The sequence below is a fragment of the Zootoca vivipara genome, chromosome 6 (genome assembly GCF_963506605.1).
Source record: "Zootoca vivipara chromosome 6, rZooViv1.1, whole genome shotgun sequence".
Classification (NCBI taxonomy): Eukaryota; Metazoa; Chordata; class Lepidosauria; order Squamata; family Lacertidae; genus Zootoca; species Zootoca vivipara.
This window is the reverse complement of record NC_083281.1, coordinates 13,932,843-13,951,569: the sequence shown is the minus strand read 5'-3', so window position 1 is coordinate 13,951,569 and position 18,727 is coordinate 13,932,843. Positions and strand designations below refer to the sequence as shown.

The 18,727-nt window shown below is 42.2% G+C and overlaps 1 protein-coding gene across 1 annotated transcript; it reads right to left on the bottom strand.

Moving 5' to 3' along the window:
* Nucleotides 1-412: 412 nt before the first annotated feature.
* Nucleotides 413-18,533, bottom strand: LOC118086660 (zinc finger protein 420-like). Its single transcript, XM_060275242.1, has 8 exons — nt 18,487-18,533; nt 15,132-15,763; nt 14,418-14,481; nt 13,441-13,520; nt 13,058-13,184; nt 10,719-11,382; nt 5,692-5,810; nt 413-3,448 (listed from the first exon to the last, which is right to left on the bottom strand). Exons 2-8 carry the CDS (start codon nt 15,543-15,545, stop codon nt 2,274-2,276), a joined length of 2,643 nt encoding a protein of 880 aa, XP_060131225.1. The 5' UTR covers nt 15,546-15,763; nt 18,487-18,533; the 3' UTR covers nt 413-2,273.
* Between the last annotated feature and the right edge of the window lie 194 nt (nt 18,534-18,727).

The window sequence follows — 18,727 nt, the reverse complement described above, 5'->3', positions numbered from 1 at the left end:
CCCTTCCTTTCATGGAGAAATCTGGTGCTTCTGTTTTCTTTGTGAGTGTCTCTACTTTAGTGCCCAAATTTGTCACCATTTCAGTATTTCTATCAATTTGGGCTAATAGCTTTTCCAGGCCTGGTGTTAACTGTTTTAGAACTGCCAGTCTAAATCTCACTCTCCCTTTTCCAGCAGCACTTTATCAGTTTGTCAAGGTCACAGAATAACTCTTTCCCAAGAGATCCTGTTTCCTGTATTTTTCCACCCCTCCCTCTTCCTTCCAGCCTGATACCCAACACACATAAGCTGTTTAACATAAAATCCAATTTCTCAAATTAAGATTCAAATTAACCAAATAATTACTTTAAGAGAGGAACCACAAAAAAGAAAACGTCCAAGAGGACATAGCAATTTAGATGTTCAGAGAAGAGTAGTTGTCTTGCAGGAATCCTTTTTTTAAAAAAATATTTTTATTGCGTTTTCAGAATAGAAAAAAAAAGCATCACAGAAAAAAGACAAACAATAAAAAAGAAAAAATACAGAATAAAAAGAAAAACCATTCAGCAAATTCTTAAAATATTAACATTGCAAATATGGACCCCCTCGGGATCCCTTCCTCTGTGGTTCTTAATCACTTGTCTACTTTAGCAAATTCTCACTCATTTTAATCACCTCGTCTATTCTAATTCTACTTCTCCATTTAACATGTTCAACTTTTCCACAGTTTATTTACAACCTAATTCTATTCTTAATATATCACTTTTGCATGTTTTGTTAAATATTGCTTAAAGTCTTTCCAGTCTTCCTCCATCGCTTCCTCTCCCCGGTTGCGGATTCTCCCGGTCATCTCAGCCAGTTCCATAAACTCCATCATCTTCATCTGCCAGTCATCGATCGTTGGTAGTGTTTGTAATTTCCAGTTCTTAGCAATCAAAAGTCTCGCTGCCGTCGTAGCATACAGAAAAATAGACACATTTTTCTTTGGAATCTCTTTCCCTACAATGCCCACTAGAAATGCTTCTGGTTTTTTCACAAATGTGTTTTTCAACACTTTCTTAAGTTCATTGTAAATCTTATTCCAGAAGTCACTTACTAGTGGACACGTCCACCACATGTGGTAAAAGGATCCTACTTCTTTCTTACATCTCCAACATTTATTATCATGATTGTGATATATCTTTGCCAATTTTACCGGTGTAAGATACCATCTGTACATCATCTTCATTAAATTTTCTTGTAATAGACTACACGCAGTAAACTTAATATTCACATTCTACAATTTATCCCATTCCTCAATCATAATATTATGACCAACATCCTTTGCCCACAAGATCATAGCATTCTTTGTTTGTTCATCTTTCGTATGCCACTGAAGCAACAATTTATACATTCTGGAAAGTATTTTCGTCTTAGGTTCTAATAATTCTGTTTCCAACTTTGACCTCTCTGATTGAAAACCAAATAATCTATCCATTTTGAAAACTTCATTTATCTAATGATATTGGAGCCAATCATCTAATTTACATTTCAACTCTTCATAAGTCTTTAACTTAAATTGGTCTCCTTCTTGAATCAACAAATCTCTATATTTCGGCCAACTGGTTTCCATGTTTACTCTTTTACGAACCTTGGCCTCCAATGGTGATAACCATTTAGGTGTTTTTCTTTCTAACAGATCTTTGTACCTGGACCAAACACTATACAATGATTTTCTAATTATATGCGTTTTAAAGCCTCTGTGGGCCTTTACTTTATCATACCATAGATATGCATGCCAACCATAAACATGATCGTAACCTTCTAAATCCAAAATGTCTGTATTTTCCAACATAAACCAATCCTTCATCCAGCAAAAGGCAGCTGATTCATAGTAAATCTTTAAATCCGGCAGGGAAAAGCCTCCTCTTTGTTTATAACCGGTGAATATCTTATATTTAATTCTTGGCTTTTTCCCTTGCCATATAAATTTCGATAGGGCCTTTTGCCATTCTTTAAAACAATCTAAATTGTCAATTATTGGTAATCCAATCCTCTTTAAGTGTCTCAGAGGAGAAGGAATATTTTCCTTCAAAGACAAATGAACTTGTCCAAACCTGTCCTGATTTTAGCTTTTTCAGCCAGCTCTCAGTCCTTTTAAGAGCTCCAGTTGTTTTTAGAAGAGCTTTAAATATGAGACCAGACTTTCATAAATCCCTCCAATCACACACTTGGCACTGATATGATTCCTCCCCTGTATGTATTCTTTTGATGAAAGTGAGGTTTCCTTTTTGACTGAAGCTGTTTCCACGTTCCTAGCACTGATATGATTCCTCCACTGAATGTATTTTTTGATGGGCAGTGAGATTTTCTTTCCTGGTGAAGCTCTTTCCACATTTCAAACACTGATAGGGTTTGTTCCCTTTATGAATTCTTTGATGGGAAGTGAAACTAACTTTGCTGCTGAAGCTCTTTCCACATTCCACGCACTGATAGGGTTTCTCCCCTGTATGAATTCTTTGGTGGGAAGGGAGATAGGAGCTCTGACTGAAGCTCTTTCCACATTCTACACACTGATAGGGTTTCTCCCCGGTATGAGTTCTTTTATGGGAAGTGAGATTGCTCCTACCACTGAAGCTCTTGCCACACTCTTGGCACTGATATGGTTTCTCCCCTGTATGAATTCTTTGATGGGAAGTGAAACTGTCCTTTCGACTGAAGCTCTTTCCACATTCCACACACTGATAGGGTTTCTCCCCAGTATGAATTATTTGATGGGAAGTGAACTGGTCCTTTCGAATGAAGCTCTTTCCACATCCCACACACTGATAGGGTTTCTCCCCTGTATGGATTTTTTGATGAGCAGTGAAATTGTCCCTTCGACTGAAGCTATTTTCACATTCCAAGCACTGATAGGGTTTCTCTCCTGTATGGATTTTTTGATGGGCAGTGAAACTACCGTTTTGACTGAAGCTCTTTCCACATTCCACGCACTGATAGGGTTTCTCCCCTGTATGAATTCTACGATGAGCAGTGATAATGGAGATCTGACTGAAGCTCTTTCCACATTCCAAACACTGATAGGGTTTCTCCCCTGTATGAATTCTTTGATGAGCAGTGAGACTGGAGCTGTGACTGAAGCTCTTTCCACATTCCCTGCATTGATACGGTTTCTCCCCTGTATGAATTCTACGATGGGAAGTGAGATGGGAGCTGTTACTCAAGCTCTTTCCACATTCCATACACTGATAGGGTTTTTCCCCTGTATGAATTCTTTGATGCAAAGTGAAACTCTGTTTCCAGCTGAAGCTCTTTCCACACTCCAAGCACTGATAGGGTTTTTTCTCAAGGCAATTTCTTTGATAGGAAGAGGAATCGGAGCTCTGACTGAAGCTCTCGCCACAGTCTGAGGCCTGATATGGCTCCTCTACTGTGTGGATTTCATTTTGGTCTCCCTTGTTCTTCACTTCCAATTCATCACCACCTGAAACTAACAGGCAAACGGATTAGAGCCTCAGGAAGAAGTGCAGCCCCAAGTTATGGAGCAATGCTAATTAATGCTTGGGACAGGGAAATAACTGAAGGGAGTTATAATGTTCCTTTTGTTCTGTAAAAATATCTAGTTTAATATACATGTCAAGTTGAATATTGGATGTTTTCTCTCTCTTAAGTTTTTAAAAGATAACTGTACAGTTTAACTTGGTAACATCATTTTGTTCAAACTTAAATATGGATCCGTACTATCTTCATAAATAAATTGTGCTTTTATTATTATTTAAATGGTGGCCAATGAAGGAAAGTTCCATCCAAAATTAAGATATTGTCAATATGCTAAATTGTTCAGTATGCAATAATAAAGCTAAACAAATTTTAAGAGCTGGTGAAATATTTGGGAACACTGACACTGGACAGGTGCTGTCCGGGCTGACAAGGCTTCCTCTCTTCACAACAATCACAAGAGTCTCCTAACGTTTTTATAGGCTTTATTTACAGTATTTACAACAGGTCATTAGCACGTAATAATCATCCATCAGAGTCACTCAGTTCAGATCCCTGCTGAGCCCTGCGCTTGCCCCTCCAGCAACCCATAAAATGACAAAGTCTTGCGCCTCGCCTTTCAGCCCTCCTCTTTTCTGCATGTCTCGCAAGAGCTGGGGTAAACCTCCCCGCCCCCCCCCCCCCCGATACTGAGCTTGAGCTTAACCCTTGCTACTCCTGTGAACTTCCTGGCTCTCTTGCCTCTAGACTTACTCCGACAGCTCTCCCGTCATTATCTACCTCCCCCTCGGGTACAACGTCCTCCCCCTGGTTTCCCTTCAGGGAACTGGAAGCCACTGGCTCATCCCTGACATCACCCTCCTCGCTAAGCCCCTCTCCATCTCAAGGGGCTAAAACCTACGAACTCTCCCTCCTCCTCATCGCTTTCACAGGCGGAAGCCACTGGCTCATCCCTGACAGTGGCCTTGTGGTAGGCGATGGAAGAGCAGGGGAATATAAATGGCAAACGTGAACTTCTGTGCGCTGAAAAACACCTTTTGCATATTAAACAAATGTGTGTAGCAGCTGCCAAATTTAATTTTCTTTAGTGGCTAAAAAATATAATTATGATGTGCATCACCTTAAACCAATTTTGTCATATCAGCATTATTATTAATCAAGTTTCCTTACTTAAATGTTACATTATTGTGAGAAGTTACAGGGGTTGAGATGGGGCCTTCTCGGTAGGGGCACCCACCCTGTGGAACACCCTCGCATCAGATGTCAAGGAGATAACTATGCAACTTTTAGAGGATGTCTGAAAGTACCTCTGTATCAGGAAGTTTTAATGTTTGATATTTTATTGGGCCTTTATATTTGTTGGAAGCTGCCCAGAGTGGCTGGGGCAACCCAGTCAGATGGGCAGGGTAATAATAATCATTATTGTTACTACAGATTTCACTGCCTGAGATTCAAAAAGCCTGGCTTTTTGGGGAGATGGAGTTTGTTTGGTCCAGTCGTGGAATCTGTGCCATCTCCAATGTCAAGTGACAGACAGAAGCAAGAACAAAAGCAGGAAACTTGACTGAAGCTACTTCAACACCCCAAATCACTCTGAAGCCTACATTTAAGAAAGCCTGGGCAGTTCAAACAGCCTGGGCCTGGCCTGCTGCATTAAAGCAGGAGGGTGTGTCTGGGTAGCAAGAGGGAGAGAGAAGGGAGACTGCAGAGGGACAGGAGCCAGGGTGGGGCAGTGGCAAGAGTGTCGGACTGGGACCTGGGAGACAAGAATTCAAATCCCCCTCGGGGGGCCTGTCGCTGCCTCTCAGTGTCACCCACCTCACAGGGTTGTTGTGGGGAGGGGGAGAACAATGAATATGCCACCTGGAGCCCCCTGGAGAAAAAAGGGGGGTATAAATGCCGTGAATAAATAAATAAATAAATAGGCGTCTGTTGTATATCAAGCAACAGGAAAAGACCACACAAAAAGCAGTAATGTTACTCCACAGATTAATTTTTATTCAAACCCAGAATAGAAAAAAGCAGCAGTAAGTACAGTGTCTCAAAGATACAGCGTTACAGCTTTACCTTAAAAAAAAAGTCATTAAATGTAACAATCAGCAAAGTGTCAGCTAACTTGGATTTTTTAGTGGCAAGGGAAAAAAGGAAGCCCATCACAGCAGGCCCGTGTTGTTAAAAATCAGGACAACAGATTTCTGTACATCTCAAGAGCAGTAAGAAAATATTCCTTCCTACCCTTTGCTTGAGAAGCTAGAGGAAAACTCTGGGAGTGTTTGGCTCCAGGGTCCCTTGAGAGAGAGTTGGTTCTGAGTCTCTGAGCAAAGAGGAAGGCTAGGGGGTCCTGCAAGGAGAGGCTGAGAGAAAGACTCAATTTTATAGAGGGGTGGTGGAGGAGAAGGATTGGCTCCCAGGTCATGAGAATATTTCCAATGTGAAAACCACCTGAAACACCCCTTAGTCCAGACCCCACAAGGGAACATTTTAGCTGTTTTTCCTGCATTGCAGGGGGTGGGCCTGGATGACCCTTGGGTCCCTCCAACTCCAGGATCTCGGACTCACAAGAGCCACAGAAACACACAGGGAGAGGGGGCCGGCCCAGGAGGCCTTGCCAGAGGGGCACAGCACAATGGCTTCAGCCGTCTGTCCAGGACTAGCCCCCTCAATCCGCTTTGGACTACAACTCCCAATCGGACCCGCCAGCAGAAGGCAGGGGGGATGGAAACAGCCGTCCAAAAGGTCTGGCCAGCTCCAGAGGCTACCAAAGGCTGCTCTCCAACAGGGCGCTGCTTCAGGCATCTGAGTTGCTCAGTTCAAGGGAGCTGGTGGGACTAAGTACCGGGGTTCCTGAATTGCAGGGGTTGGACTAGATGAGCCTGGAGTGTCCTCTTCCAGGATTCCTCTTCTGGCTCCCAATGGCAGGGCTGGAAATCAATCTAACTTGATCCAATCCTGGATCCATATTAGAGATGAAACTTCATAATACAGTACAGTTTTAAATCTGGAAGTGAGAGTCCGCCTCTTTCTTTCACATCTATAAGTATTTTTTTTAAAATCCTTGGCCTTTTCCCACTCCAGATAAATCTTGATGTCTCTCTTTTCCATTCTTTGAAGCATGCATTCCCTGTTATTACTGGAATTGTCTGAAAGAAGAATAACATCCTTTATTCATTTTTATTGCTGCGATTCTTCCCAATAGAGAAAGGTTCATCCCATTCCACATTTCCATATTTCTTTTAACTTCATGCCAAATTTGGTCTTACTTTTGGTCTTACTTCAATTTGGTCTTACTTTTATTTAGTTTAAATCCTGCCACTTGTCCAAACTTGTCCAAACTCTTACATTATGTTCATTACTTTTGGAAGGGAATTTTTTGGATCCTCCACAGTGATTACCAGATCATCTTTCAATTTATGCTCACTTTTCTTTACGTTTATTCTTAATATTTCTTTGTTTCCACTTATTCTTCTTGTCAATACTTCCAGCACCAGAATAAACAACAACGGTGACAACGGGAATCCTTGTCTTGTTCCCTTTTGTATATTACCTTTGTCTTGTTCCCTTTTGTATATCACAATTATTTTTGCATTCTGTTCAGAGTAACGAGCCTGTATCTCCCTATTAAAATTTAATCCAAATCTCATTTCCTCCATCACTTTCTTCACGAAGTCCCATGAAACGTTGACAAATGCTTTCTCTGCATCTATAAACAACGCTGCTTTTTTATCAATTCTCACTTCCAGGTATTCTATCATATTTAATACATTTCTAATATTATCTTTAATTTGTCTGCCTGGAAAGAATCCAGATTGATCGTGATGAATAAAATCTTTTTTTTAAAAATGTCAATCTACTTGCCAAGACATGCAAATAATTTCTAATCATTATTTAATGATGATATAGGCCTTTAGTTATTTTTTTTTACCAATGTTACATCTGAATCTTGTTTTGGTATCAAAGTTATGTAGGCCTCTTTCCATGTTTCTGGGACTTCACCTGTTTTAAAAACTTCATTCTTAGTATCTTTCAAAGGGTTCACAAGCTGGTCACTCAATATTTTATAATATTTGGCTGTTATTCCATCTGGTCCTGGAGACCTTCCTGCCTTTGCTTGATTTGTTGCTTCTATTATTTCTTGAGATGATATTTCTACATTTAAGATCCTCCTTTGTTCCTCTGTTATCTTTGGGAGATTGCTATTTTTAACATAATCTTCTATCAGTGTCCTCTTCTCTGGTCTCTTTTTGTAAAGTTCAGAAAAATATTTTACAAAGGCTTCCCTTATTTCTTTTGTTTTCTCGGTTGTTCTACCATTAAGCTTTATCCTATTTACGTAATTATTTTGTTCATATTTTCTCAATTGCCATGGCAGCAGTTTTCCTGGTTTGTTAGCATTTTAAAAAATATTAATTCTGTTTTGTCTTTTTGATTTTCCATGCTATTTCCTCATTAATTAACAGAATATTGTGATTGTAGATTATTGCCTGTTTTGCTGTTTCTTTATTTGGTGCTTTTATTCTTTTTCTTTTAAAAATTTCCTTCTTTCTTTTCTCTCTTGCCTTCTTTTTAATTGAATTTTGTTGAATAATCAGGCCTCTCATGACCGCCTTGCTAGCGTCCCAGACTGTTTGTTTGGTTTCCTTATTCAAATTTTGTTAAAAATATTCTCTCACTATCTTTTTTGTCTTTTCTAATTAGACTTTATCATCCAAAATTTCTTCATTCAATCTCCACCTGAAGGTGGACTGGCTGTCTTTTTGTATCTCCATGATTATAGAATTGTGGTCAAACAATGTTCTTGGGTCTATTTCAATTTTTTTTAATTCTTAGCTCCAATTCTTTAGAGACTCATACTGCATCCAGCCTGGCACTACTTACATGGACATGAGAGAAAAATGTGAACTGTTTATCCAACGGATGTTTTACTCTCCAAATGTCTACTAATTTTACTGATTCTGTCATTTCAAAGAAAGTTTTGGGAAGTCTGCCTTCCTTTGTGTCTTTTTTCCTGATCGTTCTGTCCATTTCTAGTGATGGGACTCCATTTAGGTCCCCCATCACTATTACTTTCTCATCTGCGAAATCTTAACAATTCTATTTCTAGATCTTTAAAATTTTGTGATTTGTTTTCATTTGGTGCGTAAATACCCACCAAGATAATTTTTTCTTCCTTAAGTTTGATTTGTACCACCAATTTTCTCCCTTTCTCATCTTTTTGAAACAGTTGTGGTTCAAGTGCAGGTTTAATATAAAAGACCACTCCTAGTTTTTTTTGAAAAATCTGCTGCAATAAATTCAATCTCTAATCTCTTATTAATCAGAATTTTCTCATGTTTCCTCGCAAATTAAAAGGCAAATTATATCCAAATTTTGTTTTAAAATTACATGCTCTACCCTATTTCTTTTTACTTTGTTGTTCAGCCCATTAACATTCCAAGTTAGCAATTTAAGATTTGCCATTGTCTAATTTACTTAAAAAACCTTTACTTCCTCCTACTGCTCCTTGTTTTTTCCAGTGTATCTCTCTGCATCTCATAGGGAGTTCTAAAGTCTCTTCCTGAATTTCAAAACTCTGGGTCTTTGCTGTGTTTCTCCAGAAATTCCTGTGCCTGACTCTCTGTCACCAATCTATACCTCTTTTTGCTATAAGTAAAGGAGACTCCTTCTGGGATTTCCCATTTTTAGTTTATCGCCGCTCCTCTGATAATTGTTGTCACATTTCCATATTTCCTTCTTCTGAGTCTCAATTTAAATGGGATTTCTTTTAAAATGTCCACACTCTGTCCTTCAACCACCAGACCCACCTCATAACTTTTTTGCATTATTGCATCTTTAACTTTTTTTGTTACAAAAGTCAGAAGTATGTCTGGTGGTTGTCTTTTTTCTCGACGCTCTTGTTCAAACTCTGTAAACGTTCTCAGTAAATTCTTCCATTCCCTCCTTGGCCTCCCTCATCCATTCGGGCTAGTATCCCACACACATAGCTAGCAAGGCCTTGCTCTTTTTCCTTTTCCGGTAGCCCCCTTAATTGAACCGTGTTTGCATTAATTGAAGAAGCAAATTCTGCTCTTCCAATTCATTTTCTCTCTCCATCAGGACTGCCCCAACCAAAGCCCCATGATCCTCCCTTATACCTTCAACCATCTCTGCTGTTTTCCGCCCCCCAGTTTTACAACTTCTAGAGCATTAACCTTTTCATCCAGTTTGTCAAATTTATGTGATAAAACCTCTTCACTTTTCTCTATGTCCGACCTCACTTCCATAAATTGTTTGTTCAGATATTCCTCCATTCCTTCTAAATGTAGCTTGTAGTCCAAAATTCTCCAAGCCAAAGAAGGCAATTGTAATCCAAATTGTATTTATAATCCAAATAGTATTTGTAATCCAATATGTAATATTTTCATCAGTTGTAGTTCCAATGTATGGCATTGCTCTTTCAGAATTCCCTTTTCTATTCCTACTCCCACCCTTCCAGGCACTTTGCCTCACTGGGATCCATCTCAGTTACAGCAAAGTGTTCTCCTGCAAAGCTTCGGTAGGACTTGCAACGATCCAAGATGCATTTTATTTTATTTTCCACTCTTTAGACCACCTTCATTCATAAAAAGTAGCCTTCCCATTCATAAAAAAAGAAAGGCACTCCAATCCATTCATAAAGGCTCTGCTTAAAGTTCAAAAGGACAACAGTTCCAACTCTGTGTATCCAGGAAAGAGATGGTTTGCTAGTATTTAGCTAAACACTGATGTGTTTCCGAATGTTCTTTAATCCCATTCAGAAGTCTGCATTGCAGAATCTGTCTTTCAGAAAATGGAAGTTGACTTCCTTTTTCAGTTCCATCTTCGCCAAATTGAATTTAGGTCCAAATTAGTAAATTATAAAGTCAAAGAATTTGGTAATAAATACCTTGTCTTGGAATGTCTGCTGCTTCAGGTGATGGAGTGTGGTTTGGCTTTTTGGACTGCGATATAGCCATGAGCGAACTCAAGCTGCTTCTCTTAACCCCCCCCCCCAGCTCGCTGCTGCTGCAGCAGCAAGGCTCTGTCCCCTCGAGACCCTGCTCAACCGTGGCACTTTTAAAGGGGGGTGTCTAACCCTGGCACTCCCCTGACGTCCAAATCACCCGGTAATGATCGTCTCCTAAGCAGACGACCCATTCCGCACCACTATTTCCCTCTGCAGACAAACCGGAAACCTCCCCCCTATGTATTCTTTGATGAAAGTGAGATTTCCTTTTTGACTGAAGCTCTTTCCACATTCCTAGCACTAATAGGGGTTTCCCCCCGTATGAATTCTTTGATGGCCAGTGAGGTTTTCTTTCCTGGCGAAGCTCTTTCCACATTCCAAGCATTCATAGGGTTTCTCTCCTGTATGAATTCGCTGATGGGAAGTGAAACTCATTTTCCAGGTGAAGCTCTTTCCACATTCCAAGCACTGATAGGGTTTCTCCCCTGTATGAATTCGCTGATGGGAAGTGAGATGTGAGCTCCTTCTGAAGTTCTTTCCACATTCCAAGCATTGATAGGGTTTCTCCCCTGTATGAATTATTTGATGGGAAGTGAAACTGTCCTTTCGACTGAAGCTCTTTCCACACTCCAAGCACTGATAGGGTTTCTCCCCTGTATGAACTCTTTGATGGGTAACTAAAGCCTGTTTCCAGCTGAAGCTCTTTCCACACTCCAAGCACTGATAGGGTTTCTCCCCTGTATGAACTCTTTGATGGGAAGCTAAAGTCTTTTTACAAGTGAAGCTCTTTCCACACACCAAGCACTGATAGGGTTTCTTCTCAAGGTAATTTCTTTGATGGGAAGAGGAATGGGAGCTCTGACTGAAGCTCTCGCCACAGTCTGAGTCCTGATATGGCTCCTCTACTGTGTGGATTTCTTTTTGGTATCCCTTGTTCTTAACTTCCAATTCATCACCACCTGAAACTAACAGGCAAACGGATTAGAGCCTCGGGAAGAAGTGCAGCCCCAAATTATGGAACAATGCTAATTAATGCTTGTGACAGAGAAAGAACTGAAGGGAATTAGATGTTATAATCTTCCTTTTGTTTTGTAACAATGTCTAGTTTTATATACAAGTGAAGTTGAATAATGGATGTTTTCTCTAAGCTTTTAAAAGAACTGTACAGCTTAACTTGGTAACATCATTTTGTTCAAACTTAAATCTGTACCATCTTCATAAATAAAATGTGCTTTTATTATTATTTAAATGGTGGCCAATGAAGGATTGTTCCCTGTCCAAAATTAAGATATATTCAATATGCTAAATTGTTCAATATTCAGTAATAAATCTAAACAAATTTTAAGAGCTGGTGAAATATTTGGGAACACTGACACTGGACAGGTGTGGTCTTGATCACGTGGCTGTCCGGGCTGACGAGGCTTCCTCTCTTCACAACAATCACAAGAGTCTCCTAACGTTTTTATAGGCTTTATTTACAGTATTTACAACAGGTCATTAGCACGTAATAATCATCCATCAGAGTCACTCAGTTCAGATCCCTGCTGAGGCCTGCGCTTGCCCCTCCAGCAACCCATGAAATGACAAAGTCTCGCGCCTCGCCTTTCAGCCCTCCTCTTTTCTGCACATCTCGCAAGAGCTGGCGTAAACCCCCCCCCCCCGATTCTGAGCTTGAGCTTAACCCTTGCTTCTCCTGTGAACTTCCTGACTTTCTAGCCTCTAGTCTTTCTCCGACAGCTCTCCTCTCATTATCTTGTGTCCTTGTGTAGGTGATGTAACAGCAGAGGAATAAAAATGGCAATTGTGAACTTCTGCGCGCTGAAAAACACATTTTGCATATTAAACAAATGTGTGTAGCAGCTGCCAAATTTAATTTTCTTTAGTGACTAAAAAATATAATTACGATGTGAATCACCTTAAACCAATTTTGTCATATGAGCATTATTATTATTCAAGTTTCCTTACTTAAATGTTACATTATTGTGAGAAGTTACAGAGGATGAGACAGGGGGCCTTCTTGGTAGGGGCACCCACCCTGTGGAACACCCTCCCATCAGATGTCAAGGAGATAACTATGAAACTTTTAGAGGACGTCTGAAGGTACCTCTGTATCGGGAAGTTTTAATGTTTCATGTTTTATTATGCTTTTATATTTGTTGGAAGCTGCCTAGAGTGGCTGGGGCAACCCAGTCAGATGGGCAGGGTAAAAATAATAAAATCATCATTATTGTTACTACAGGGTTCACTGCCTGAGATTCAAAAAGCCTGGCTCTTTTCTGGGATGGAGTTTGTTTGGTCCAGTCGTGGAATCTGTGCTATCTCCAATGTAAAGTGACTCTTTGGTCAACCAAAGACAGACAGAAGCAAGAACAAAAGCAGGAAACTTGACTGAAGCTACTTCAACACCCCAAATCACTCTGAAGCATACATTTAAGAAGGCCTAGGCAGTTCAAACAGCCTGATCATGGTTTTCAAAGGCAGAACTGGAGGAAGAATATTCACAGAGGTAACAATCAACAGCCATCCATCCTAGGTGCTGTGGGTGGCACTGTGGAGCCCCATCAAAATACCAGAGGTTTGTCACCTAGAGATATTTCTTGAATTACAAAAGAGATAAGATGATCCAATAGGGAGCCTTACCGAGAGAGTCCAACATCCCACGATTCTCCTCCATGACCTCCTGGTGCAGAGCTCTCTGGTCAGGATCCAGCAACGCCCACTCCTCATCAGTGAAATGCAAAGCTACATCTTCAAAGCACACTGGACCCTAACAAAAAAGGAAAAAGGCTGTCCTCTTAGACAACATTCACGTGATCCATTGCACTTGGCTCTCGTTTTCTACAGCGGCCAGACCCCTCTCTGCCTTCCTCATCCCAGTCTCCTGCTGCAGCTTCTGCCTCTGAGTCTGGGCTGCTCTCTGACACAGATTCCCTCTGCTCCCTGAGCCCTGTTCCCTCTCCAGACACCTCCTCCCACCATTCTGCATCCAAGCAGTCTTTCCCCACAAGGCTCCTTCCCCCTACCTGATCTGGGTCCACAGCCTCTGCCTCCCCTCCACCATGAAAAGATGAAGGAGCAGGTCTTGGTGGCATCATTCTGTCACCTGGGAGAGACAAAGGTAAGTGGGAAACCGTAAGCGCCTCCTTCTCTTAAAGGTGAAACAGTTCATCTCTAAGTATGGATGCGGCTTCGTCAAAGTCTCCCCTGCTAGCTTCCAGTTCCGCTGTGCCTTAATGGAGGCAGCGGGGATCATTGGCGAAGGAAAAACAAGGTTATTTATTGGGACAGTGTGATTTCTGCAGCTGCTGTTAAAGTTGCCAAACAACGAAGCACAGAACGGAGCGATGGAGAATTTCTGAAACCACAATGGGATATCAGCTCCGCCCAAAGAATGATAAGAGAACAGCAACAACCAAGAAAAGATAGACGGAACATTTTACAAGGACAGGAGGAAACATCACGAACAGAAAATTTGTCACACACAGGAAGAATAAGGATATCGCTGGGGTGCCTCACTTTTAGTTTTATATATTATTTAATGTGTCAATATGAATGGAGGTCATTGATATTGCAGTTGTTGTATAAAGGATTGTTATCTTGACTGGAGTGTAGTTGAAATAAACAAGATTTTGGAATGTAGAAATAAAGAAAATCATCAAACCATCGGTTTCAGCATGCAGGGGGAGGGGCACCAAAGTTGTATAATTTGGAATCTGAATGATTGATAATAGTAATTGTATTGTAATTTGGCATTGTGATAATGAGGCTATTATTGGCCTGAAACTGAAAACTAATAAAAATTATTATCGTAAAAGTCTCCCCTGCTGAGTACATTTGGACATTTGTACGCATTTCATATATTAGTTGTGCAAAAATACATCTCCCCTCCTCTGAGCTCTGGGCTCCAGGTGTCTTCACCAAAAAGATGCAAAGAACTCACAGATTGGTTTCAAAACCAAGAGAATGTGACAAATCGCAGAAAAAACTCCTTCCTCCTTACCCAGAGGCCTCTCTCTGGTGTCCAACAGAGTCTTCTCTTCATCAGAAGAATCAAGATCCTTCCCCTGAAAGTGCAAGAAGGATTCAAAACAGAGAATGGGGAGAAGAATTAGAAAAGGAATGGCAGAGGCAAGCGCTTTCAGGGGACAGAGGTGAAAGCTGTTTCCTGCTTCTGCTAGACTGGTGTCTGGGATCGGCTGCCAGGACCATATAACATTGGTCCTCAAGGATCTTCACTGGCTCTCAGAATGTTTCCCAGCACAATTCAAGGTGTTGGTGCTGAACTTTAAAGCCCTAAACAGCCTCAAAGGCCCAGTATAACGAAAGAAGCGTCTCCACACTGAGGTCCAGCTCCGAGGGTCTTCTCCTGGTTCCCTCACTGTGAAAAGCAAAGTTACAGGAAACCAGGCAGAGGAACTTTGTGGCAGTGGCACCCACCCTGTGGAAAGCCCTCCCATGAGATGATAAGGAAATAAAGAACTGCGTAACTTCTAGAAGACATCTGATGTCTTATTATGCTTTTATATGTGCTGGAAGGCACTCAGCCACAAGGGCGGGATATTAAAATAATAATCATAACAATATTATTACAATAACAATCATTAAAAATATGTGTTCCTTTCCAAAAAAGGATGGGCCGTTAGTAAATAAGTCGGGAATACTCTCCCTCCTCTTTGCAGCCCCCTGGGAATATCCAGAGGAAAGTCTCTCTCACCTGCTGCTCTGCCTGCCTTCTCTCTTCTGCCTGACTCAGGAGGAATCCTTCGGCCAGGGCCACTGCCTGGGAACTGGTCTCCACTCCACATTCCCTCACCCAGTTCTCCATCTCTGGAGGAAGGACAGCCAGGAACTGCTCCAAGATCACCAGGTCCAGCATCTCAGCTTTCGTGTGCCTTTCTGGCTTTAGCCATTGATGTACAAAGTGGTAGAGTTGGCTGCAAACCTCTCGGGGTCCTTTGGCCTCCTGGTAGCAGAACTGCCTGAGCTGCTGGCTCTGCACAGCTGAGTAGAGGGTGTCCTCCTCACCCAGAATCTTCTGCACGGAGTTTTCACAGAATCCCCCACTGCTCCCAGTTTCCAGGGCATGGCCTCTTCCTGCTTCAGGGCAAGCTGAGTCTTGTTCATCCATCTGGGCTCCTGGGAAGTCTCCAAGAGATCAGAAGGAGCCCCTTGGGCCTCTGCCAAGTTCTGTGTGTCTTAGTGCGAGGTGCAACAAATCCTACAAACACATCCTTCTATTATAAGACTAATACAAAGCCAAGAGAAGAAGAATGTTCACTGAGGAAGCATGGAGGAATCTTTATAGGAACAGGGCTGTATTGTACCACAGCTCAGACTCCAAGCTGTCTGCAAAAAAAAGGGGGGGAGAAGAAGTCATAACTATGAATGACAAGTGACAGGTAGGTAAGCCGTGTTGGTCTGAGTCGAAACAAAATTAAAAAATTCCTTCAGTAGCACCTTAGGTCCCATCACCTCCTGGCAAATAGAAGGGGAAGAAATGGAGGCAGTGAGAGATTTTACTTTCTTGGGCTCCTTGATCACTGCAGATGGTGACAGCAGTCACGAAATTAAAAGACGCCTGCTTCTTGGGAGAAAAGCAATGACAAACCTAGACAGCATCATAAAAAGCAGAGACATCACCTTGCCTACAAAGGTCTGTATAGTTAAAGCTATGGTTTTCCCAGTAGTGATGTATGGAAGTGAGAGCTGGACCATAAAGAAGGCTGATCGCCGAAGAATGGATGCTTTTGAATTATGGTGCTGGAGGAGACTCTTGAGAGTCCCATGGACTGCAAGAAGATCAAACCTATCCATTCTTAAGGAAATCAGCCCTGAGTGCTCCCTGGAAGGACAGATCGTGAAGCTGAGGCTCCAATACTTTGGCCACCTCATGAGAAGAGAAGAATCCTTGGAAAAGACCCTGATGTTGGGAAAGATTGAGGGCACTAGGAGAAGGGGACGACAGAGGACAAGATGGTTGGACAGTGTTCTCGAAGCTACGAACATGAGTTTGACCAAACTGCGGGAGGCAGTGGAAGACAGGAGTGCCTGCCGTGCTATGGTCCATGGGGTCACGAAGAGTCGGACACGACTAAACGACTAAACAACAACAACAGCACCTTAAAGATCAACTAAGTTTTTATTTCGGTATGAGCTTTCGTGTGCATGCACACTTCACCAGATACACTGAAACAGAAGCCACAAGTGAGTCATTTATATCAAATGTAATTTGGAGCCAAGGCAATAGTGGGGGTTCCTCCAAACCCCACCTCACAGTTCCAGAGCTTCACCCCAACCAACCCATATCTGCTTGGGAGGCCTTGGTGACCAGGAGTGCTTCCTTTCCAAGAGGGCCTCTCCTGCCTTGGATTCCTGGGGTTGGGATACTTCCAGAGGTTCCCACCATGGCTTTTGGTTCAGCCACCAAATATCCTCTGGACCTGGAGCACTTGCATGTCTGAAGGGTGCACACGTGTAAGCCGGGAGCCTGGATAACAACCCTGCCTAATTCCTGAATAGGTGTGTGTGTGAGTGGGGGGAGGGGAGAACTTCAAGTTTAACAGAAGGAAAACAAAGGGTTCATGGCATAAGAGCAGAGGAAGAGTCCTGCAGGATCAGGTCAAAGGGCCCCCATAGTGAGTCCAGAATCATAGAATTGTGAGGGGCTTTGTGAAAAGCCTTCCTGAAATTAAGATACGCTATGTCTGCAGCATTCTTCTGATCCATCAAGCTTGTAACTCCATCAAAAAAAGAAATTAGATTCGTCTGGTGTGACTTGTTCTTGAGATACCCACGCTGGGTCTTGCTAATCACAGCATCCTTCTCCAGGTGCTCACATACTGACCGTTCTAGGACCCTTCTTGGTATGTAGCCCACCAGCAGGGTTGGAGCCCAAGAGCAACTCTCCTCCTGCGATTCCCAGCAGCTGGCCTTCAGAAGCAGGGCTGCCTCCAACAGTGGAGGCAGAATACAGGCATCATGGCGAGAAGCAATTGAGAGTCCTCTGCTCCTCTCATCCTTTCTAAAGCCGCCTAGGTTGGTGGCAGTGCCAGATTTATGCATAAGCTAAACAAGCTCTAGCTTAGGGCCCCACTCTCTTGGGGCCCCACAAATTTTTAAAGGGAAAAAAACCTGGATGTACGTACATTTCTAAAATATAAGATTAAAAAACAAATAAAATAAAGCCTACCTACAGAAACCGTGTTTTGTGTTGTGTAGGCTCCTGTGATGTAAGTCATGGGTCCCGCCTGCTCCCTCAAATATCCCTGGTTTGCTCCTTTCTATAAATAGGGTGCCTACATTCTGCATGGACTGGTTGCAGGGAACATGTAGCATGCAGCTGCAGACTACAGTGCAGCAGAGTTGAATGTAGGTCAAGCTGTTGTACCTTGTTATCCAATATTAAAGAGTGCTTGTAATGTAGACTGATGACGAGGGTAGACTAAGGGTATGAGTCTTATGCCTACTGATTGATTCCATGTAATACATAATTTATTTATTTTGATCCCACAATAAAATTACTTTAGAAAAAGTTTCATCTTTATTATTTAGTTATTTAATTATTTCATGTTATAACATCATTTCATGTTATAACAATATATTTATTATTTCATGTTGTAAATTGTGCTTCTAAAGGAACTTTTGGATTGCCCAATGCCAATGTGTTTGCATTATGAATTTGTTATGAATAAAATATTTTCTTTTGAGCTTCATAGTTACAGTATTTCACTACGAATATACTTTTTCTTCATTGTATTTCACTATGAATATACTTCTTCCTGATTGTTTTTCAGTTCAATGATTACATGCATAAAATAGATATTTTGCTATGTGCAAATGACTTGAGATCCCTACGAGATCCATCAATGGCCCTATATAGCATCTCTTCACTCCTCCCCCCAAAAGCGCCCATTTCTTGTGGACCAAGGGCAGCTGGACCTGGCCAGGACACCCCTTCCCCTCCTCTGCCCGGCCCGGCTTGGGCGCGCTTCCTGCCTCCCGGGGAAGGGAGCTCCACAGGCTTCCCTGCAGTCCCCCCCCCCAAATAACGGAGCAGAGAGGGGACCCACCAGATCCCGGCAGGCGAGGGCGAGACCGCTCGAGCCGAGGATACCCTCTTGCAGGAAGTGACGTAAGAGGGAAGGAGCGGCTCCGCCTTTATTTCCTGTCCTCTCTAGGAACCCAGCTCAGCTCCACTTAACCCTTGGCGAGCTGCTCCTTCCCCCGGCAAGAGGGCGGACTTAGGACCCGCCTGGCTCCGGAATGGGTGGGGGCCCCGGGTGGGGCGGCGCCTTGGGCCCCTGGGCCGAG